General features: G+C 62.0%; 3 protein-coding genes across 3 annotated transcripts; 1 reads left to right on the top strand and 2 right to left on the bottom strand.

Moving 5' to 3' along the window:
* On the top strand, positions 1-11,419 carry LENG8 (leukocyte receptor cluster member 8). Its single transcript, XM_080643335.1, has 15 exons — positions 1-115; positions 1,929-2,021; positions 2,760-2,931; positions 3,237-3,341; positions 3,958-4,068; positions 4,767-5,019; positions 5,193-5,334; positions 5,556-5,744; positions 5,916-6,194; positions 6,272-6,412; positions 6,537-6,822; positions 7,231-7,332; positions 7,422-7,490; positions 7,587-7,924; positions 10,176-11,419. Exons 2-15 carry the CDS (start codon positions 1,984-1,986, stop codon positions 10,336-10,338), a joined length of 2,388 nt encoding a protein of 795 aa, XP_080499461.1. The 5' UTR covers positions 1-115; positions 1,929-1,983; the 3' UTR covers positions 10,339-11,419.
* Positions 11,420-11,441: 22 nt separating this feature from the next.
* On the bottom strand, positions 11,442-13,149 carry LENG9 (leukocyte receptor cluster member 9). The gene has a single exon (XM_080643341.1). It carries the CDS (start codon positions 13,053-13,055, stop codon positions 11,508-11,510), a length of 1,548 nt encoding a protein of 515 aa, XP_080499467.1. The 5' UTR covers positions 13,056-13,149; the 3' UTR covers positions 11,442-11,507.
* A 735-nt stretch (positions 13,150-13,884) lies between these two features.
* On the bottom strand, positions 13,885-18,944 carry CDC42EP5 (CDC42 effector protein 5). The gene is made up of 3 exons (XM_080643369.1): positions 18,844-18,944; positions 18,522-18,642; positions 13,885-14,413 (listed from the first exon to the last, which is right to left on the bottom strand). The coding sequence occupies exon 3, from the start codon at positions 14,411-14,413 to the stop codon at positions 13,952-13,954; it is 462 nt and encodes a 153-aa protein (XP_080499495.1). The 5' UTR covers positions 18,522-18,642; positions 18,844-18,944; the 3' UTR covers positions 13,885-13,951.
* Between the last annotated feature and the right edge of the window lie 2,577 nt (positions 18,945-21,521).

Below are 21,521 nucleotides of genomic sequence, written 5' to 3'. Positions count from 1 at the left end.
CTCCGAACGTCGAAGCCCAAGGAAGACCGGAGTCAGCCAGCTCGCGAGCCTCCCGTCGGCGGTGGTGTTGTCGCCTTGGCCCGCAGCTGCCGAGTCCCCGGGGCGAACGGCGGAGGTGGGTGTGAGGGGCGGGGAGCCGGCGGGCGGGTCGGCGCGGCGTCTGCTTCCGGCCTCACGCCCCGCGGGCCCTGAGGCCTTGGTGGTTGTCACCTCAACGGACGCGGCGCGCGAGCGTCCATAGGGTGTGGCGGCGCGGGCGGCACTGCGCCTGCGCGGACGGGTGGGGCGCGCGGCCGCGCACCCCGCAGCCTGAGCTGTCGCTCGCCGCTGCCCGCTGGTCCCTTGGAATTTCTGGGCCCCCGGCGCCCCTTATCTCCTATTGGCTGGGCGGTTCCACGGAGACGACAGCGTTGTCCCGGGCGACGGGGAGCCCTGGCGCCGGCTGCTTCCCGGGAACGCGGTGCGCACGCGCGGCGCGGCCGGGGCGGTGGCTCGCGGGCCAGGTGCGGGGGTCGGGCTGGTTCTTCCTCTCTCCCCCTCCTCACCCCCCGACTCTGCCTGCCTGACGGCCCGCTGCCAGGTGCCTCCGCCTTTTACACCTGCCCAGGACCCTCCCTTCGGACCCCGCCAGGCCTTTCCCCAGCCTCCTTCCGGGGCTGCCCAGCCCACCAGCCCCCCTTCTGATTCCTCTTTAAGACTTTTCCTAGGGCCGTCCCCAGCTCCAGGCTCCTGTTCCCGTCCCTTCACTTGCTGTAGGATTTCCGGGTTCTCCAGCAGGATTCGCCTTTGAGCTCACCCATACTTGTCATTATTCCTTCAGGTTTAGACACACCCCCCGCCCCCCCAGTCCTTGTCCCCAGACACCCATTCACTCTCTTGTGTCCGCCCCACCCCACTCTTACCTTCTGAAAGGGTTCAGGCACCCGCAGCTTTCTCGGCTGACCTCCACCCGGGCGGTCGCTCCCTCTCTCCCGCAGGCCTACCCCCCCCCCCCCCCCAGGAGCAGAGTTCTTCGCCTTAGGGAACCTTTCTGAAGTGGTGTTATCTCTCTCTCTCTCTCTCTCTCTCTCTCTCTCTCTCTCTCTCTCTCTCTCTCTCTCCCTCTGCCTCTCAGTTCTCTTAAGACAGGGGTGGGGAGCATCCGGTCCGAGGGCCCTCGACGTCATTTGGTCTGGCCCTGCCAAGGCATTAGGGGTGTGTTAAGTTAAATGACCAAATAGAGCAGACCAGTTTTTAAGTTGATAGTTTTGTATGGTCCTCGACTGTTGTCACAAATATCCAGATGTCCCTTGGCAGGAAGAAGGTTCCCCACCCCTGTCCTGAGCGCTGTCTAGGAAGCCATTGCTTCACGTTGACACTCTCCTTGGGCACCCTCGGCTTCTCCAGAAACCCCCCTTTTCTCTCTCTGTTTTTTGTTTTGTTTTCCCCTCTGTTTTTTTGCTCAAGGCTGGGTCAGACCCTTTCTTTTTTACCGAGTTCTCCCAGCCCTGAGGGTCCACTCAGGCTCATTAGAGCATCCCCTCTCTCTCCTGCTGCTTCTCAGGAAGTCACAGACTCCTCACCCTTGGTGTTGGTCCCCACCCCGCCCTCTCACCTCCCCCTGTCTCAGGGTCCCCCCCCCCCCACAGTCCTCCCCTTTCATAATGGGTTTCAGATCCTTCTCCTTCCCCCTGGGAAATCCCCGCAGACTTCCTTCTGTTTCACTGTCTTTCGTTTCCCAGCCAGGGCACTGCAAGAGGCCAGGCCCTCCTCTCCCCTCCCCTCCCCTCCCGCTGGCCCTTTTATCCCACACCCAGGGCTCTCTTCAGACGCTGCCACACTCCCCTTTCCTGCCTGGCTTCTCCTGAGCCCATCTGCTTCTCGCCCCCACTTTGTGACGTTTCTTTTGCTGCTTCTGGAGTCTCCCTAATTGATCCCTTTTCTCGCAGACAGTGAAAAAGCAGTCTGGCTCCCGAGGTCCACCCCTTACACCCCAGGGTCCAGATGGCGGCCAATGTGGGTGATCAACGCGGCACAGACTGGTTAGTGGGCAGAGGGACAGAGGCTGGAGGGGTGGCAAGAGGAGCAAGCCCCAGCGTCCTCCTCCTCCTCCCCCTCCTCCTCCTCCTCCTCCTCCTCCTCCTCCTTGGGGTAGGGCCTTGGACGGGGTCAGGGCAGGGCTGGCCCACTGGCGGCAGAGTGAGGGAGCATGGGCTGCAGTGTGGGGGCGTCAAGCCTTCTGAGCCCTCACTTTGCACAGTGCAGTGCTGGTTTGCAAAATCGCATGCTTCATTCAGTGAACCGCGATTGGGGGCCAACCTCCAACACTTAGCCGTTTATCTTTTTTGCTAATTATTTTTTTCTAAAACGGTGATTATAACCTGCTGGCTGGTGTGTTGTCAGAGGGAATTCCTTATTTTTTCAAAAACAGTGTGATTATAACCTGCTGAGTGGGGTGGTGTCGGCCAGAATTCATAGTTCCTAGACCACTTAGACCTGCGAGGCACCAGCTCCTATGTTAAGTTCTGCAGGTATTGCAGTTGCTTTGTTTGCTTTATCTTTAACAACTGCTTGTGCACCAGGCCCCTGCACAAGTCCTTTAGGTAATCTCATTGATCCCACACAGAAAACCGAGACAAACTGGGTGTCAGCACGTCCTAGATTGGAGAAGTTAGGCTGCAGTAGGCAGTGAGAGGGGACCTGTGATCCCACAGGGTGGTGGCCTTTCCCACGTCACCCACACGCAGTCAGGACAGCAGCCGACTCTGTGCTCTCCGCAGGTCCTCCCAGTACAGCATGGTGGCCGGGGCGGGCAGGGAGAATGGCATGGAGACGCCCATGCACGAGAACCCGGAGTGGGAGAAGGCCCGCCAGGCCCTGGCCAGCATCAGCAAGGCGGGCGCTGCCGGCAGCTCCAAGGCCAGCAGCAACGGGCCTGTGGCCAGCTCACAGGTGAGGAGGCCACGTGGCCTGGGCACCCTGGCGGGGGGCCGCTGGGGGAGGGACACGCTTGGTATCCTCTCGTGTCACCTCTCGTGCTCCTAGAGTGGGGGAGGCAAGGACTGTCCTCGAAGCGTCCAGGGGCCACGTGTCCCCGTCCCTGAGGTGCCTGAGTCTGAGGGCAGAGGCGGTGGCTCTCTGTGGAGAGATGTCCCCAGCTCTGTTCCTCGGCAGTTAACCTGTTTCCTGGTTAACTGGGGGCCGTGGCCCGTGGGCGCCTGCTGCCCACGCTGATGGCGTGGGGGCCTCTCCCACAGTATGTGTCTCAGGCGGAAGCCTCGGCCCTGCAGCAGCAGCAGCAGTACTACCAGTGGTACCAGCAGTACAGCTACGCCTACCCCTACAGCTACTACTACCCCGTGGTGAGTGCACCCTCCCCGTCCCCCGTGGCACTCCAGGGCCCGGCCCCCTCTCTCCCCGTGCCCATTGCACAGAGACCTCCATCTGCCGCACCACGGCCACGCGTGCTCTGCGGCCACTGTGCTTCCTGTGGGCCCAGCCTCGCTGCGTCCCCCTCCCTTCCCGGAGGGCGCCTTTCTCCGAGGAGCTTTGTTATTTAAGGGCATACCCCCCTGCCCTCCACTCTGCTTCTCTCCTTGGCCTTTTCTTTCACAGCACTTACTGCTGGACCGGTTACTTGTGTCTGCCGCTGCGTGTATTTTGAGTGCCAGCTTCATTCGGGCGTGGGTTGTCACCTTTTAATTTTGTTCTGTTGTGGTGCTTAGAAGAGCTGGCACACAGCAGATATTTGTGGAATAGGGAAAGAATTCCGAGAACGGGCGCAAATGGGATATAGGCTTGATAGAGGTTTTAATTTTATTTAATATTTTTCTTAACGTAAGAGAATTTGGTGCATTTATGTGGTAGAGAGAGAAGCAGAGGGGTGAGCGATGAGGGGAGGGTCAGGACTGCGTTGGCTGCTGAGCAGCAGGAGGAGGGGAGCCGGCCTGCCACTCACCCTCCTCCCTGCCTGTGCAGAGCATGTACCAGGGCTACGGCTCCCCCTCCCAGTACGGGATGGCCGGCTCCTACGGCTCAGCCACACCCCAGCAGCCAGCAGCCCCCCAGCACCAAGGCACTCTGAACCAGGTAATGCCCAGCCCGTGTCTGCGTCAGGTTCCGGCTGGGGATGTAGTTTGTGAGTGTTGTTGAGCCACCCGCCTCCTGCCAAGCAAGTCCTGCTTTGAGAATGAAGAGGGCAGAGCAGAGGTTTTGAACCCAGGATGGGTTTGGGGCTTGGCAAGGCCAGGGCCTGGGCTGTTGGCATGATGGTGGGGGCAGCCTGTAGTGTGGCATCTTGTCTGTGCGTTTCCCCCGCATGTGCACTCATGCACAGCTGCACACGTGATCTGGCCTTGCACCTACATGCACCTTGGTGGAGTGGTGGAGCTAGTGCAGGGAGGCGAGGGACCTGGGTTCGAATCCCAGCACCCCCTCTGGGGTGTGAGTACAAGTCCTGTGACCTGCTGCTCTGCCAGCTCAGTGGGGATGGTGACTGGGTTATTATAGAGCTGCTGCGAGTGTGTAATCGTGTGTGCATGGCTGATACGGGACACGTGCTCCGACCATAACCACTGGGGGCGGGGGGGCGGCTGCTGCCACTTACCAGCTGGGGCCGTGGGGAAGGAGTGCCTGTCGGAGCCCGTCTTCTCAGCCGTGGAAGGGTGGTTAGGAGACCCTATTCCCCAGGGGAGGGCCACGGCCATGCTGAAAGCTGAGTGATGTGACATGAGTGTGAGAGCAGCTGGAGACTCTGCTCCCGCCCTCAGCGCCACTTCCTCCGACAGCCCCCCGTCCCCGGCATGGATGACGGCATGTCCTACCAGGCCCCTCCCCAGCAGCTGCCAGCAGCTCAGCCCCCTCAGCCCTCCAACCCCTCTCATGGGGCTCACGCTCTGAACAGCGGCCCCCAGCCTGGGACAACGCCAGCCACACAGCACAGCCAGGCGGGGCCCGCCTCGGGCCAGGCCTATGGGCAGCACACCTACACCGAGCCAGCCAAGCCCAAGAAGGGCCAGCAGCTGTGGAACCGCATGAAGCGTAAGTGGGCCGCGCAGAGAAGCCAGGGCCCGGGCCGGACCTCAGCCTCGGCGGGAGGCACAGGGTGCAGGGGTTGTCCCAAGGCCTCAGGGTGGCTGCCTGGAGCGGGGCCTGCCAGTCCCAGGGCGCTGGGGTAGGCCTAACTCTAGCTTTCGCTGCTCCCCCACCCCCAGCGGCCCCCGGGACTGGTGGTCTCAAGTTCAACATTCAGAAACGGCCCTTCGCTGTCACCAGCCAGAACTTCAGCTCCACCTCGGAGGGCCAGCACAGCGGCTTCGGCCCCCAGCCCAACCCCGAGAAGGCCCAGAACCACAGGTGATGGCCCTGGCCCGGTCCTCGGCATCCGAGGACACCCGTGCAGGATCTGCTGCTCCAGAGGGCGGGGTGGCTCCCTGGGGTTGCTGTGAGCGTTAAACGGGAGGGAAGGAAACGCTGGCGCCGTGCCTGCCTGTGCGTCAGCTCACGGGGCAGCGGTGGTGACAGGCTTTGCCGGAGTGGGTGCTCCCAACTGAGTCCCCACTTCTGCCCTTGTGCAGGGGGAGCCTGTCGGGGAAGCCGGACGACTGGCCGCAGGACATGAAGGAGTATGTGGAGCGCTGCTTCACGGCCTGCGAGTCGGAGGAGGACAAGGACCGCACGGAGAAGCTGCTCAAGGAGGTGCTGCAGGCCCGGCTCCAGGATGGCTCCGCCTACACCATCGACTGGAGCCGGGAGCCTCTGCCCGGGTGAGTCCAGCCTGGAGATGAGGCCAGGGCTGCCTGCGTGCGGGGTGGGGCCAGGGGGCGGGGCTGAGCCCGTGGGTGCGGGTTGGTGAAGCATCGGGGTGGAGTGTCCCTGGGGCAGATGGCAGGTTGGGTGGGAGGGCGTGGGTTGGTGATGTCCTGCTCTGTCCTCAGGCTGACTCGGGACACTGTGGCAGAGAGCCCCAAGAAGAAGCGGTGGGAGGCCCCCAGCAGCCTTCACCCTCCCAGGGGGGCAGGCACCACGACCAGGGGCGGGGGTGCCCAGTCACAGCGAGGGACGCCAGGGGCTGGGGGTGCTGGCCGAGCGCGAGGCGGCAGCTTTGCCAAGTTCGGCAACCGCAATGTCTTCATGAAGGACCACAGCTCCTCCTCCAGCACAGAATCCCGTTCCCGCTCCTCGTCCCGGTCCCCGACCCGCCACTTCCGCCGCAGGTGGGTGCAGGCTCCAGGCAGGGGTGGGCCTGCGGGGGAGCCAGCTCGGGCCTCACCTTCCTGCTTCTTCCACACAGTGACTCCCATTCGGACTCGGACAGTTCCTACTCAGGGAATGAGTGTCAACCTGTGGGTCGCAGGAACCCGCCCCCCAAGGGCCGGGGAGGTCGGGGGGCCCACATGGATCGGGGCCGAGGCAGGGCTCAGCGAGGGAAGAGGTGAGCCTTTGGGTGACCAGGGAGGGTGCTCTGCCCTTGGGCGGCGTAGCAGAGGCCTGGTGGTGCTCGATGCTTGTCTCCTTCACCGACCCTCCTCCCTCCCCCCTCCCCCCTCCCCCCCAAGGCATGATCTAGCATCCAACAAGCGCAACCGCAAGAGGATGGCGGCCCTGGAGTGTGAGGACCCTGAGCGCGAGCTGAAGAAGCAGAAGCGGGCGGCCCGCTTCCAGCATGGACATTCCCGCCGCCTGCGCCTCGAGCCCCTGGTGCTGCAGGTGGGCGGCCTGGAGAGCAGCGGGGGTGACCCTGACTGGCAGGAGCTGCAGATCGTGGGCACCTGCCCCGACATCACCAAGCACTACCTGCGTCTCACCTGCGCCCCCGACCCGTCCACGGTGCGCCCTGTGGCGGTAAGTGCTGGGAAGGGCAGGGCCTGGCTGGCCGGCTGGGCACTCGGAGGGGGAACTGAGCACAGCTTGTGCCTCCAAGCCCTGAGTCCCAAGCACACCGCCTTGTCGGGGGCCTTGCTAGGCCTCGGGGCCTCCGGGTCCTAATTGAAATGGGCCCAAGGCCCCCAGCGTCCTGATTGGGACAAGGCCGTGAGTGTTCGTGTCCCGGGTGCATGCAGGCCGGGCGCTGACTCGGGACTGGGCTCAGGAGCTCTCCCGCAGTCTGTGGGTTCTTCCTCACGGGTGGGCCACTAAGGGGGTTTGATGCTGCAGCCTTCATTTCAGACACTGAGTTATCGGGGCTTAACGGGGCTTGGGGTGTCCCTGCTCTGCCTGCCTGTCACTGAGCTCCATGTGACGGCCTTCCAGGTTTTGAAGAAGTCACTGTGCATGGTCAAGTCCCAGTGGAAAGAGAAGCAGGACTATGCCTTCGCCTGCGAGCAGATGAAGTCCATCCGGCAGGACCTGACGGTGAGGGGCTGGGGCTGGGTGGCCGGGGGTGGGGGTGGGGATGTGTGTCCCGCCCTGCTCTGGTCTGACTCCTCTCCGTGCTGCCCCAGGTGCAAGGCGTGCGCACTGAATTCACGGTGGAGGTGTATGAGACGCACGCCCGCATCGCCTTGGAGAAGGTGAGTGGGCTGCTGGGCTCCTCCCGGGCTCCTCCCGGGCTTTCTCCCCAGCCTCACTCTGCTCCTCCTCTCCCTGCATGCCTGCCCCCCTGCCAGGGTGACCACGAGGAGTTCAACCAGTGCCAGACGCAGCTCAAGTCACTGTACGCGGAGAGCCTGCCCGGCAACGTGGGTGAGTTCACCGCCTACCGCATCCTCTACTACATCTTCACCAACAACTCGGGAGACATCACCACGGAGCTGGCCTACCTGACGCGGGAGCTGAAGACGGACCCCTGTGTGGCCCATGCCTTGGCCCTGAGGGCAGCCTGGGCTCTGGGCAACTACCACCGCTTCTTCCGGCTCTACGGCCACGCGCCCTGTATGTCTGGCTACCTCATAGACAAGTTTGTGGACCGGGAGCGCAAAGCCGCCCTCAAGGCCATGATCAAAACGTATGTTCAGTTGAGCTCCCCCGCGCCTCCCTCTCTTCCCCCTCCACTCCTGGCGAGCAGGCCTCTAGCTCCAGTCCCGGTCTGTCCTGGCCCTTTCCCTTTCTCGTCCCTTCTCCCTTTCTCGTCCTCCCCTGCTGTCCCTCCTGCTCCCCTTTGCTCAGCCCTCCCTCTGGCCTCTTCCGCCATTCTTTCTTTCCGTTCTGGGGTCCCTCCACCCCCTGCTGATCATCCTCCCACTCATATCACCTGGGACCCTGGCTGCTCTGCTCGGGGCTCCCGCCTTCGAGGCCTGTGCCTGCCTTTCTCTCGTGGCTCTCCTGCCACAGCTCTTGCTCTAGACCAGGGGTGGGCAAACTTTTTGACTCGAGGGCCACAATGGGTTCTTAAACTGGACCGGAGGGCCGGAACAAAAGCATGGATGGAGTGTTTGTGTGAACCAATATAAATTCAAAGTAAAGGAGCAGAGGGGAGAGCAAGAGAACCGGATAGAACAGCCGGATCCGGCCCGCGGGCCGTAGTTTGCCCAAGGCTGATCTAGACCAAACGAGAAAACACGGCCCTGCTGTGGCAGCTTCTGGTCTGACGGGCCAGGGCCCCGTTCCTACTTGAGTCTTTTGAGGGTGCCACATGTTAGGGAAACGGGCGAGATGCCAGGCAGGCTGGGCCTGTTCCCCACACACTGAGTGTGCCCGCCATGTGCTCGGGAGTGCGGGGACTCGTGCTCTTAGGGCAGTGAGTCTCCCCGGGGACAGGGACGTGTCAGGAGGTGCCTTTTGTTGTCACAGTTGTCACAGCCCAGGCTGCTCCTGGCCTGTGGTGGGTAGAGACCGGGGATGCTGCTGACCAGCCCACAGTGCATGGCGCCCCACAGTGCTAATGGGGCCCGCTGTCAGCCTCTCCGAGGGCGAGAGCCCCTGCTCGGGTTGGTGGTACGAGGCCTTGAACGCCATGGCTGTTAGCTTTCGATCCCTGTGGATGGTTTGGAGCGTGGGAAAGGACGGTCAGACACTCTAGACCAGGGGTGGGCAAACTTTTTGACTCGAGGGCCACAATGGGTTTTTAAACTGGACCAGAGGGCTGGAACAAAAGCATGGATGGAGTGTTTGTGTGAACTAATATAAATTCAAAGTAAAGGAGCGGAGGGGAGAGCAAGAGAACCCTCCACTCTTTCGGCTCCGTGGGCCGGATAGAACAGCTGAACGGGCTGCGGGCCGTAGTTTGCCCACGGCTGCCACAGAAATAGAGGGAACATGGGTAGAAACGTGGGGTGAGGATGCGCAGGAGCCGCTACTGACCGGCACCCTCTGCAGCCTAGCAGGCCCCTGCGGGGGAGCTCCCAAGCTTCCTGCAGCTCAGGTGGCTGGGCCGCGGCTCTTCCTTGTCAGTGTGTGTGCTCGGCCTCGCTGAGGACAGATGGCTGGTGCCTGTGGGAGGGGCCCGGCCTGGCACTGGCACTGCCTTTCCTTGGCAGACAGGTCCCTGCAGGGTGGCCAGGAGGCCAGCTCAGGCGGGGGCAGCAGGCTCTCCTGGGCTCCATGGACAGCAGGGCGGGGCCACACGTGGGCTTGGGGCAGGGCCAGTTCCGAGTACTTTCAGCCACCAGCTTCCTTTCCTAGGTGGCACGCAGTGGCTGTGCCCTGGCCCTGCAGTTCCCCGGGGTTGTGAGGGTAGATGACTCGGCCTACAGGCGAGGGTTCGCTCAGGCACTGAGCGCTTGGGACAGCTGCTCCGGCACGGGCCCAGTGCTCCGGAAGCAGTGTCTCTGGTTGACAGCCAGAGTTTCCTGTGTGACACCTGTGCCCAGGGCATCCCTGAGGCGCTCAGACCCAGGGTTGGGGTCCCGTGAGGGCCAGGCCCCCAGAGTAGCAGTCAGCCTTCCCGTTCTGTGCCTGTCCCCATGGGCCATCTGCTTGGCCCCTGCCCTTGGCCACAGTGGCCCTCTTCTGAGGGACTGCTCAGGCCAGGGAGCAGTGGAAGAGCCGGTGGGGCCCTTCCCTCCCCTCCTTCCTGGCCTCCCGCACAGGTAAGTGAGGAGGGTGAAGGGGGCACAACTGGGGTTGGGGCTATCAGCCCCATCTGAGGGGCCCCCAAGCTCCAGAGGTGGGGAGGTGGGGGTGAGGGGTGGTTAGCAGAGGTCAGCAGGTAATGTGCTGAGGAAACCCTTTGGGTGTCGGAAGGGGGGCACCCACTCCCTGTTCGTGGGGCCCCTGCCCGCTGCCCGCCTCATCACATTCTCCTCTTGTTTCCATAGCTTCCGCCCTGCGCTGCCTGTCTCCTACCTGCAGGCCGAGCTGGCCTTCGAGGGCGAGGCCGCCTGCCGGGCCTTCCTAGAGCCCCTGGGCCTGGCCTACACGGGCCCCGACAACGCCAGCATCGACTGCCGCCTCAGCCTGGCGCAGCTGTCCGCCTTCTGAGCACCGCACCGAGGGGGTGGGGGGCAGGGCTGCGGCCCCCACGCCACCTCTGCAGATTTTGTTTTTGAGCCATGGACTTGGGTTGTAAATTAATTGTGGGGAGTGAGCTCCAGGAAGAGCCACCATCCCTGCCCCCGTTTTCCTACCGGGGAGTCTGTACAGAGATTTTTTCTACATTTTTATTTTTGCCTCAGAGGGATGGGACGGGGAGGAGGGGGGGCAGCCGAGGGTTGGGGGCTTGGTCTGTCCACCCTGCACCTCTACTAATGCTGTCTCAGTGTTTTCTCTCTCTCTCTCTCGAGCTCGTACTCCGGTACCAACTCGGCACCCTGGCCCATCTCATGCCAGGGGGCCAGCAGAAGAAGACAGGCCGCTCCGCCCGTGCCCGCTGCGGCGGGGGCACCAGCACGCTGCCCGCCGCTCATCGCTCGTCGCCCATCTGCCTACCTCACCAGAGACTCTTGTTGCCCAGCCCTCCGGGGCCTCAGTGCTCGGGGCGTGGGGAGCCATAGAGACTGTGTCTTGCCCTCGGCTCCCGCCCCAGAAATGCCACCGCCACACCAGGCCACCAGCAGATCCACGTTGCCACCTGTACCGAAGACTCCGGAGGCCATCGCGGGAGCTCACCGGCCGGGCCGCCTCGTCTGCAGTTGTATTAAGTTGTCTCGTGTCCCCTCCTCCCGCCACCCCAGTGTTTCTTCTAGTTTTTTTTTCCCCTTCCCTCCCTCTTCCCCCTCCTGCTCCCTCCTCCCTTGGTTCAGCACAGGTAAACGGTTCCCCTCCCCGCCTTCATGGATCACCAGCTCACGTCACATTTCCTTCTCGTTTCTTTTTGTGTGTTTATTTAAGTTATTTTCCCTCCTTCCTCCCCTTTTCTTTTCCCCTCCCTCCCTCTTCTGCCATGTAATTGGAGGTTGTGCAATGAGTTTGCAAACAGCTGGACTGTCAGGCTGCTTTTTTTCCAGATATTCCTTCTCTGCCTCCCCCCTCCTCTCCCCCTTTCTTTCCTTCATTCTTTCTTTGGATCACTGAGCACGTTTGGAAGCTTGAGAGAAACCACAATTAAAGAGAGAGAGCGAGCGTGTGCTTTGTCCCTCCTGCTTGGACTGGATCTCCTCCCGTGTTTGGCATTGAGATCCGATTTGTCTACCCAGAGAGGTCTGGGGCTGTCACCCCAGGGGGATCTCAGCCAGAGGCTGGTAGGTGTCCCCTGCCCTCCCCATGCGGCACAGCCAGAGTTGTCTCAGGAGCTGGCTCCCCAGCTCCTGCCCTGGGCTGGACCCAGGCATGGGGAGGTGGCCTTGAGAGCCCCGGGGGACCTTGGCCAGCGTGAGGTGGGGGTGCAGCCCCCCTAGGGGCTGTAGCACTCTGAGCCCTTCAGCCTCCAGCCTCTGGCTCAGCACTTGGGCCATGTTTTCCAGGGAGGGGGAGGGTGGCGCACAGAGCACATGGGGGCCCAGGAGCACCAGCTGCTTAAACATCACCTGCGGAGGTACCTGAAGTCCCGGATCAGAGAGGGCGCGTTTGAGCGCACTGATCGCAGCTGCTGTCTCCCCGGGGCCCCCCAGCCTCAGCAGGGCCAGCGTCAGGTGCAGGGCCTGGGGGGGCACCAGGAAAGCAGCGCACGAAGGCGCAGCTCGGACCAGCTCTTCCTGGGCCTTGGCCACCCCCGCCTGCAGCCCGGGCTCTGTCACCATGAGGGCCACAAAGTGCGTGGGGCGAGGCTGGCGAGGGGCTGTGGCCCTGGCCGCGGTGGCCTCTCCACCAGCTTCGGGCCAGGCCTCAGTACCCCACTCCACATGACACCCTTCTTTAGTCTCAGAGAAGTCATCCAGGGACTGCCCTGGGGCCGCCACGGTCTGCGCCTCTCTGGTCCTGGCTTTGGCGGCCAGCTTCAGCGCCCTTTCTGGCTCCATCGGTGGGGAAGCCGGGCTGCTGGCCTCGCCCAGCTCCTGGGCCTTCACCGAAGTCCCCGCCAGCACCAGGCTCCCGGCTTCGGGGCCTGTCCCAGGCGGCTGTCCGAGCCCTCCTGCTAGGGCGCCAGAGGGGGGCGCAGCTGCGCAGTCCTGTGCTTCCCGGGTCCCAGATGTGTCCTCGACCCCATGCTCATCCCCGCTGTCAAGCGCCTCTTTGGTTCCGGGCGCGTGCTCGGCATCGTGCGCGTTTCCGGCCTCGAGCGCGTCATCCTGCACTTCTCTGTCCCCAAGAACGTCGAGTGCGTCCAGGATGGTGGGCCCGCGGCCCTCCGCGGAACCGGAGCCAAAGACGTGGTCAGTGCGCGAGTCGCGATCCCACACGATGCGGCCGCGGAAGCGGAAGTAGCGGACACGGTGCTGCGGTACGGCCAGCGAGCCGGGCCCGAGCGCCGCCAGCGGCTCGTCCCAGCAGAAGGCGCCGAAGGGCTCCTCCACCACGCCCAGGAAGCGGTCGGTGTAGCCCACCGCGAAGTCGGCGGGGTCCAGGCGCGGATCCCAGCGGATGCGCTGGATGACGGCCGCGGCGGTGCGCAGTGGCGGCTTTTTGATCCCCACCCGGGCCTCGGCTCCCGCCCCGGCCCTGCCTCTAGGCTGCGTCGGCGTCGGATCCCCGGGGTGGGGCTGGCGGCATCGGGCGCCGAAGCGGCAACGGCCCTCTAGGAAGAAGCGGCAGGCCGGCGGCGGCGGCGTCTCCGCGGCGGGAGACTCCAGTATCGATGCGGGCTCTCCGGTCGCCGCCATAGGAACCTGGGCGGTGACCCGACTGTGTCGTCAGCGGCGGTCGTTCCGACCGCACCCCGATCCGGGAAGCACTCCCTCGCGCTCGCAGGGACTCTGACTCAGGCCCACGTGAATCCGCTCCACGGTGTCATCGGGGAGTCTGTCCCCACCCCCTCCGGGTTTACAAATATGGCCCCGCCCCCCGTCCCAACCTTTTACCTGTGCAGCACCTCCCGCCCCGGCCCCAGCGAGCTGGCCTGGCCCCCGGCTAGTGGTTTACCCGCCCGGCTCCGCCTCTCTAAGTCCTTAGTGAGCCCGACTCCGCCCCGTCCACTGAATGCACGTGCTGCCCCGCCTCCCCCGAGCCGGGCTTAGGGAGCCTGCTCGGCCCCGCCTCGGGATCTGCCTGTGCTGTCCGCCCTCCGGTCGCGTCCTCCGCGGGCGCAGGGACCACCCGGCGTCTGCAAGATCAAACCGAACTTCATAGCTCAGTTTTGACGCCGCTGCCGTCCTCGCATTTGAGCCCACACACCTTGGGAGGACAAGGGGCCCTCCTCCAGGGATCACGCCGTTTTCCCGGCGGCTCGCCGGGCAGGGTCCACTGCACCCCGCCCGCAGTGGGAGCCAGTCAGGCCGCCTCGGGCCAGCGGCGCTGTCAACAGGACGAATGAATGGGCCTGAGGGCGCGGCCACGTCGGGACCCCGCCCCGCATCTCCTAAAGGGGCCACATCAATCTGACTGGTCCAGCCTCTGCGGTACCAGAGCTGCAGGTGACACACCTGGCTCTTAAAGGCGCCGGGACCCCATCACCCTCTTCTCACGTGCACAGTGAAGAGACAGAAGCGGGCACAGACCTTAGTCGTTTATGTATAAAGAAGTGGGGTGCGGGAAGGCAAGGGCGCGGGGAGCCGGGAGCCTACAGGCCAATGACGTCGTCCAGCTCGAGGTCCGCGTTGGGGCGGTAGCGAGCCCTAGGGTGCTGCGCCCCGGAGCCGGGGTCCGCGTCGGGCTTGGCGGCAGCGGCCCCCGGACGCTCCGCGTCCATGACGCCCAGCACCGCGTCCAGCATCGAGGGGCCCAGATCCAGGTGGAAGGACAGCAGTGGGTCGGCGGGCGCGGGCGCGCGGAGGGCTGGCGGCGGGGGCTGGGGCACAGCGGGCGGCGGCGCGGAGCGCGGGGCCCCCGCGGGAGGCGCGCGGGGCTCGGGGGGCGGCCCCCCGCCGTGGCGGCTCAGGAACGAGGTGTCCCCGAAGGCGTCGCCGCCGCGCCCCACGTGCAGCGTGTGCCGGAAGTCGCCGAGCGGCGCGGAGATGGAGAGGGCGCCGCGCTCTGGCCGCTTCTTGGGCTGCGCGGGGCCCAGCTGCTTCAGCACCGGCATCTGCGGGGGAGGGGTGGGTCAGCGGGGCCTCCCCTGTGGGAGCCGCACCCCCAGCCCTGGGTCTAGCCAGCCGCTCCCAGGATGCCTTCCATAGAGACAGGATGATGGTGCGGGGATTACTCCCATTTTACAGGTGGGGAAAACAGGCTCCGCGAGGTCGCAGCTGCCTGAGTCACATCTCACTCAGCTCTGGGTCTGCCCGTGACCCCGTGACCACCACGCGGTGCCGATTCCAGTAAGAACAAACATGTGAGGTGCCTAGAGGCCAGGCAATGAGCCACCCTCGTGGGGGTGCTCCCCAAACTGGGCAAAACCCCCAGATCCTCACACATGGGGATCCCTGAACCCAGGGCTCCCGGAGCCTGGGGCCCACACACTTCCGGAGGGAGGCCGGGGAAAATGCTGACCTGCTTTATTTATTTTTAAAATGTCTGGATTATATTTGTGTTTATACCAAGGCAGTCGCAAAATACAAGTTCGTCTCTAAGGAAGGGGCCTGCCTGAAGATGCTAACCAAGAATTCTAATCTTTTTAGGGCAGGCCCGGAATCTGCATCGAGGCACTGTGTGTCCTCATGAGAATGACTGGATTTTGAAAGAGACGATATAATGTCTCAGTTTCTGTAAGATGATGATGATGATAAAGCAAACTTCCCTGTGTTACAAGATTGGCCACATGGCATGCATCGGAGGCGGGCAGCTCATACACTGTAAGCGAGGTGTCCTCTGGCCACGTGGACTCACAGGGTTCATGTTACAGGGAAATGCCTGCCAACCTTTGCCCACATCCTGCAACCAGGCTGCTTTTAGGAGACTTCTGGGAGGGCCTCTGATGACCTTGGCCTTTGTGCTAACAGTCGGTTATGACGAAGGCTCTATTTGAATGGAGGCCCCACCCTTTGCCAGCTGCAGGTCTGAGATCTCTCTGTTTCCTCTCTGTAAAATGGATAAAACATCACCAGCTCCCTCCCAGGGCACAAGGTAAACCTCAAAGAACACGACATGGAAAACTGTATTTGTAAACGTGCCGGCCCATTGGTAGTGCTCGTGTTGGGGGGCCAGGTACGCGTCCCCAGCAATCACGGAGGAACAAGATTTATAGGTCTGACCGAACCCTTTGAGGAAGGCAAAGAAGCCAGCATTGTTCTTTCAGCAACAAGCATCCTGGGAAAGACCAGCGATCAGCTGGAGGAAAAGTAAGGCCGGAAGAACGGAAAATTGTGGTAGATGGACCTGCGTGCGAACTGCCCTCCACCCTACACACACACACACACACACACACATACACACACGCACGCTCTACATTTATTTCTCTGGGAGAACCAGTCTTGATTCGCCACCTCAGCTGTGTTTCTCAGAGCTCTCTGACCTCAATCGAGACGAATAAACATTTTTATTGCAACCTGTGCAAACAATCACCCCCCTGCCCCTCTGTCGTCTGCGTAAGTGGAAAAAAGTACAAAACAAGATTTACTGTTAAAACATGCTAAGGACTTGAATGTTTTCAATTCTAACCTTTTTTTTTTTTTTTTTTTAAATGCTGACCTCCGCTCACAAATGAATCTCAATTCACAGTTTAAAAGACATAATCCCTGCCCTGGCCAGGTGGCTCAGTTGGTTGGAGCATCATGCAGACATCCTCAAACTACGGCCCGCGGGCCACATGCGGCCCGCCGAGGACATTTATCCGGCCCGCCGGGTGCCGCTGCCTGTCCTGCTTAGCAGCCGACGCGTCCCGGGCCCGCAGTGCGCATAGGAATTTGTTCATAGTTTTTTTTTTTTAAACTATAGTCCGGCCCTCCAACGGTCTGAGGGACAGTGAACTGGCCCCCTGTTTAAAAAGTCTGAGGACCCCTGCTTATGCCACCAAGAAGTGGTGGGTTCGATTCCCAGGCAGGGCACATACCTAGGTTGTGGGTTCCATCCCCAGTCGGTGCATTTGAAGCAACCGGCGTTTCTCTTTCACATCAATGTTTCTCTCTCCCTCTCGGTCTGCCTCTCTCTAAAATCGATTTTTAAAAATCCTCTCTCGGTGCCCCTTATTAGTCAGAAAGCCAACTGCCCCGGTTTGGATCAGCCTGTGCCCTTTGCTGTGTGGCTTTGGGCAAGTGACTTAACCTCTCTGACTTCATTTCCTCATCTTGAAAATGGAATGATACTCACATGATACTTCAGAGTCTCTTTGCAAGGACAGGCGAGATGTGGGCCATGAACTCAGCCCAGTGCCCGGCACACAGTGAATGCTCAGTATGTGCCCAGGGCAGCCCCACCTCGGGTCACTGTGCCCTGCCCCAGACAAGGAAGCAGACAGGCCTCAGAGAGAGTATGTGACTCGCCCATGATAACAAAGCCAGCTCAGTGGGACTCCAGAGTCCAGAGTTACCGCCTCGACGGCCTCCAGCCCCTTGCTCCGATGCCTCCCTGGGCAGCTCACGGCCACTGCTTCTCCCTGCCCGGCCCTGGCTGGCCCCTCACCCCACCCTCCTACGGCCCCATCACCACCATTTTTCCAAGGTCTTCGTTTCTGACCGCAAACACACCTGGGCTGCTATTTCCTTTCTGTGGGACCTGAACCCTAAACCTGTCGACTCAGCCGAAAGACGGGGAGCAGAATGCCCGGGTGCAAGGTACTCTCGCGATGCTGACCATTTCTTCCCCAAGCACTTATTCTGGGCCAGGAGGGCCCCACAGATGGACGAAGTCCTGTAATCCCCCCACCATCCCACCCAGGGGGGAGACCACTGTTATCTTGTCTGCTTTACAGTGGTGCTGGCCCAGGCTCAGGCAGGGGGTGTGCCTGGCCCTGGGTCACTCAGCAGCAATGTCGAGGGCTGCGTTTGGATGCCAGCGGGCGGACTGCAGAATCTAAGGGTGACACGAGATTGCCGACAGCCCCCACAGGATGGGGCGGGCTGCGAGCTTCCCCGTGGAAAAAAAATGATGTTTTGGTTTGCTATAAAGGCCAGGGATTTCCTATACCCTCGACCATGGCTGTTTGATTTCCCTTCTTTTTCCTTTTTTTTTTCTTTTCCATTCCAGATGAGAACCATCACAGAAATGGCTTTTATGGGTGTGTGTGTTTTTTTGTTGTTGTTAATTCTCACCCGAGGCTGTTTTCTCCATTGCTTTTTAATTTTTAGAGAGAATGGAGGGAAGGGGAGAGACACAGAAAAACATCGATGTGAGACGAGAGACACACATCGATTGGTTGCCTCCCATCAAGCCTGCAACCGAGGTGCGTGCCCTTGACTTAGAATCGAACCCAGGACCCTTCCGTCCACAGGCCGGTGCTCTATCCACGGAGCCACACCGGCTAGGGCTGTGTTTGGTTTTTAATGCCACCTCTCCTCCTCCTCCCAGCTCTGAAACCTCGGGGGTTAAGTCCCTCCACTTCTCCAAGCCTCCTGTCCTCTTTCCTTTAAAAAAAATTTTTTTTATTGATTGATTTGAGAGAGGAAGAGAAAGAGAGAAACATTGATTCGCTGTCCCATCTACCGATGCATTATTGGCTGATGCTGGGCTGTGCCTCACCGGAGATGCCGCTGCCATGGTGGCGGGACAGGAGGCCCCTCTAACCCCCTGAGCCCGGCCAGGGCTCCCGTCCCCTCAGACACCCGCCCTCCAGCAAAGTTCTGCGCTCCCTGCAATGAGGTTAGGATCCTAAAAAATCTGTCCCTCCTCGGCCAAGGCTCCCACAGAGGGGCCCTTGTTTGGGGCAAACGTGACGCGGCCAGAGTGGCAGGAGCCAGGATGGGACCCGCCCGCGCGCCCCCTCCCCTCCCTGCGCTCCAGCTGCGGAGGCGGGGGGTGGGGGGGGAAAGGGAGGGGGAGCGCACAGCTGGTTCCCCTCGGTCCCCTCCGGCCCCGCTCCAACGGGACGGAAATAACCCGCTCCGGATCCGGCCCGACTGGTTCCCAGCCCCGTGGGAGAGGCGGCGCGCGCGGCGGGGGGACCCGGAGGGACAGACCCCGCTCCTCGGGGCCGCGGGGCGCGCTTCCCGGGGCCACGTGGCTGAGGCCCGGACGCTCCGCCGCTGTCTCCCCGGCTGTCGGGCGCGTCCCTCTCCGGCTCTGACCCGGGACCCCGGGACACACTGCCCCCCACTTACCTCGTGGTCCGCGCTCGGGCTCGGCTCAGGCTGGGACGCCCCGTCCGGGGTTCGGAGCCCGCCTCGGCCTCTGGGTCCCGGGCCCGCGCCTTCTTCCTCCTTCCTCCGGGCCGGGCCTCACCTGCCGAAGGGAGTGTCAGGCGGAACCTGGAAGGGGGTCCGGACCCAGAGGGGCGTCCAGGCCCCCGGGCCACCTCCGCAGGCCCCACGTCCCAGAGTCCTGACTCCCAGCGCTTCCCCCTCAGCCCAGGAGTCGGGGGTGCCAGCCCCCCTCATGTCCCCGGTAGTCCGGGCCCCACCCCTGGCCTCGGTCCCCTCTTACCTGCACCCGGGCGGAAGGGTCAGCCCCTCTCGGGGGCCATGGTCGGAGCCCAAACGGGCGCGAGTGGCCGCCCAGCCCAGCTGCGTCCGCCTGGGGCGCACAGGGTTAAGGCGCAGGCCCCGCCCAGCCTTCCTGACCCCCCCCCCCCCGCCCCCAAAGTTTGCCTCTAGGATTTAAAAGACTAGAAAGCGGCGGTGGAGACGCGGAGGCCCCTCGGGGCTGAGTGTGGGGGCGGGACGGGGCCGGGCCTGGGTGTGCGCGGAGGACACGCCGAGGGGGTGGGGGATGCGCGGGGCGCGCCCCCAGCCCGGCCCCTCCCCTCCCCCCCCTCCTGCGCAGCCTGGAATTTCCTGAAACTGGGGAAGTCTGGCTGTGGGGCCAGTAATTTCTTCCAGATTGCAGCTGCTGGAGTGTGAGAGAGAGAGAGAGAGAGAGTGTGTGTGTGTGTGTGTGTGTGTGTGTGTGTGTGTGTGTGTGTGTGTGTGTGTGTGTGTGTGTGTGTGAGAGAGAGAGAGAGAGAGAGAGAGAGAGAGGAGAGAGAGGGAGGAAGAGAGAGGAGAGAGGGAGAGAGAGGGAGGAAGAGAGAGGAGAGAGAGAGAGGAAGAGAGAGGAAGAGAGAGGGAGGAAGAGAGAGGAGAGAGTGAGAGAGAGGAGAGAGAGAGAGGAAGAGAGAGGAGAGAGAGGGAGGAAGAGAGAGGAGAGAGAGGGAGGAAGAGAGAGGAGAGAGAGGGAGGAAGAGAGAGGAGAGAGAGGGAGGAAGAGAGAGGAGAGAGTGAGAGAGAGAGAGGGAGAGAGGGAGGAAGAGAGAGGAGAGAGTGAGAGAGAGAGAGGAGAGAGAGGGAGGAAGAGAGAGGAGAGAGTGAGAGAGAGAGAGGAGAGAGAAGGAGGAAGAGAGAGGAGAGAGTGAGAGAGAGAGAGGAGAGAGAGGGAGGAAGAGAGAGGAAGAGAGAGGGAGGAAGAGAGAGGAGAGAGTGAGAGAGAGGAGAGAGAGAGAGGAAGAGAGAGGAGAGAGAGGGAGGAAGAGAGAGGAGAGAGAGAGGAAGAGAGAGGAAGAGAGAGGGAGGAAGAGAGAGGAGAGAGTGAGAGAGAGGAGAGAGAGAGAGGAAGAGAGAGGAGAGAGAGGGAGGAAGAGAGAGGAGAGAGAGGGAGGAAGAGAGAGGAGAGAGAGGGAGGAAGAGAGAGGAGAGAGAGGAGGAAGAGAAAGGAGAGAGTGAGAGAGAGAGAGGAGAGAGAGGGAGGAAGAGAGAGGAGAGAGTGAGAGAGAGAGAGGAGAGAGAGAGAGGAGAGAGAGAGGAGAGAGAGGAAGAGAGAGGAGAGAGAGGGAGGAAGAGAGAGGAGAGAGAGTGAGAGAGAGGGAGGAAGAGAGAGGAGAGAGAGTGAGAGAGAGGGAGGAAGAGAGAGGAGAGAGAGGGAGGAAGAGAGAGGAGAGAGGGAGGAAGAGAGAGGAGAGAGAGTGAGAGAGAGGAGGAAGAGAGAGGAGAGAGAGTGAGAGAGAGGGAGGAAGAGAGAAGAGAGAGAGGGAGGAAGAGAGAGGAAGAGAGAGGAGAGAAAGGGAGAGAGAGGAAGAGAGAGAGAGAGAAAGAGAGAGAGAGGAGAGAGAGAGAGAGGAGAGAGAGGGAGAGAGAGAGGAGAGAGTGAGAGAGAGAGAGGAGAGAGAGGGAGGAAGAGAGAGGAGAGAGTGAGAGAGAGAGAGGAGAGAGAGAGAGGAGAGAGAGAGGAGAGAGAGGAAGAGAGAGTGAGAGAGAGGGAGGAAGAGAGAGGAGAGAGAGGGAGGAAGAGAGAGGAGAGAGAGGGAGGAAGAGAGAGGAGAGAGAGTGAGAGAGAGGGAGGAAGAGAGAGGAGAGTGAGAGAGAGGGAGGAAGAGAGAAGAGAGAGAGGGAGGAAGAGAGAGGAAGAGAGAGGAGAGAAAGGGAGAGAGAGGAAGAGAGAGGAGAGAGAGAGAAAGAGAGAGAGAGGAGAGAGAGGGAGGAAGAGAGAGGAGAGAGAGTGAGAGAGAGGGAGGAAGAGAGAGGAGAGAGAGTGAGAGAGAGGGAGGAAGAGAGAAGAGAGAGAGGGAGGAAGAGAGAGGAGAGAAACGGAGAGAGAGGAAGAGAGAGGAGAGAGAGGGAGGAAGAGAGAGGAGAGAGAGAGAGAGGGAGGAAGAGAGGAGAGAGAGGGAGAGAGAGGGAGGAAGAGAGAAGAGAGAGAGGGAGGAAGAGAGAGGAAGAGAGAGGAGAGAAAGGGAGAGAGGGGAAGAGAGAGGAAGAGAGAGAGAGAGAGAGAGAGAGAGAGAGAGAGAGAGAGAGAGAGGGAGGAGGCCAGGCAGTGAAACCCAGGCGGTGGAGGCGGTTTTCCAGGGGCAGCTGGGACCCCGTGGTGGGGACTTTCCCGCCAGAACATCCCGCCCCAGGCTGCCCATCACCATAGACAGGCCCTGCTTCACCCGGCGTGCCTGCGGGGAGAGCTGACCGCAGAGGGTCAGATCTGGGCGTGAGGACGAGCCCTCAGGGGCCAGTGTGAGGGGGGCCCTGACCCGGAGGCCCGCAGGGGCCCCAGGGGGGAGGCCGGCTCAGTGGGAGAGGGAGGCAGGGGCTGGGAGGAGGCCGGCTCAGGTGTGAGCTGGGGCTGGGGTTGCGAGGCTCGGCGAGAGAGAGGCAGTTGAAGGACAGCAAGGGGGTGCGGCTGAGCCCATTCTGAAG

The sequence above is a fragment of the Plecotus auritus genome (genome assembly GCF_963455305.1).
Source record: "Plecotus auritus genome assembly, chromosome: 10".
NCBI lineage: Eukaryota > Metazoa > Chordata > Mammalia > Chiroptera > Vespertilionidae > Plecotus > Plecotus auritus.
Note: the sequence above shows the minus strand (reverse complement) of the source record. Positions and strands in the feature narration are given on the sequence as shown.

Bases quoted from the DNA above. Each gene is read 5' to 3' on its own strand.
- LENG8 (XM_080643335.1), top strand. From the start codon at position 1,984: ATGGCGGCCAATGTGGGTGATCAACGCGGCACAGACTG. The intron at 5,020-5,192 runs GTAAGTGGGCCG...CCCCACCCCCAG, and splicing joins GCTGTGGAACCGCATGAAGC to CGGCCCCCGGGACTGGTGGT. The intron at 7,491-7,586 runs GTGAGTGGGCTG...CCCCCCTGCCAG, and splicing joins CCCGCATCGCCTTGGAGAAG to GGTGACCACGAGGAGTTCAA.
- LENG9 (XM_080643341.1), bottom strand. From the start codon at position 13,055: ATGGCGGCGACCGGAGAGCCCGCATCGATACTGGAGTCTCCCGCCGCG.
- CDC42EP5 (XM_080643369.1), bottom strand. From the start codon at position 14,413: ATGCCGGTGCTGAAGCAGCTGGGCCCCGCGCAGCCCAAGAAGCGGCCA.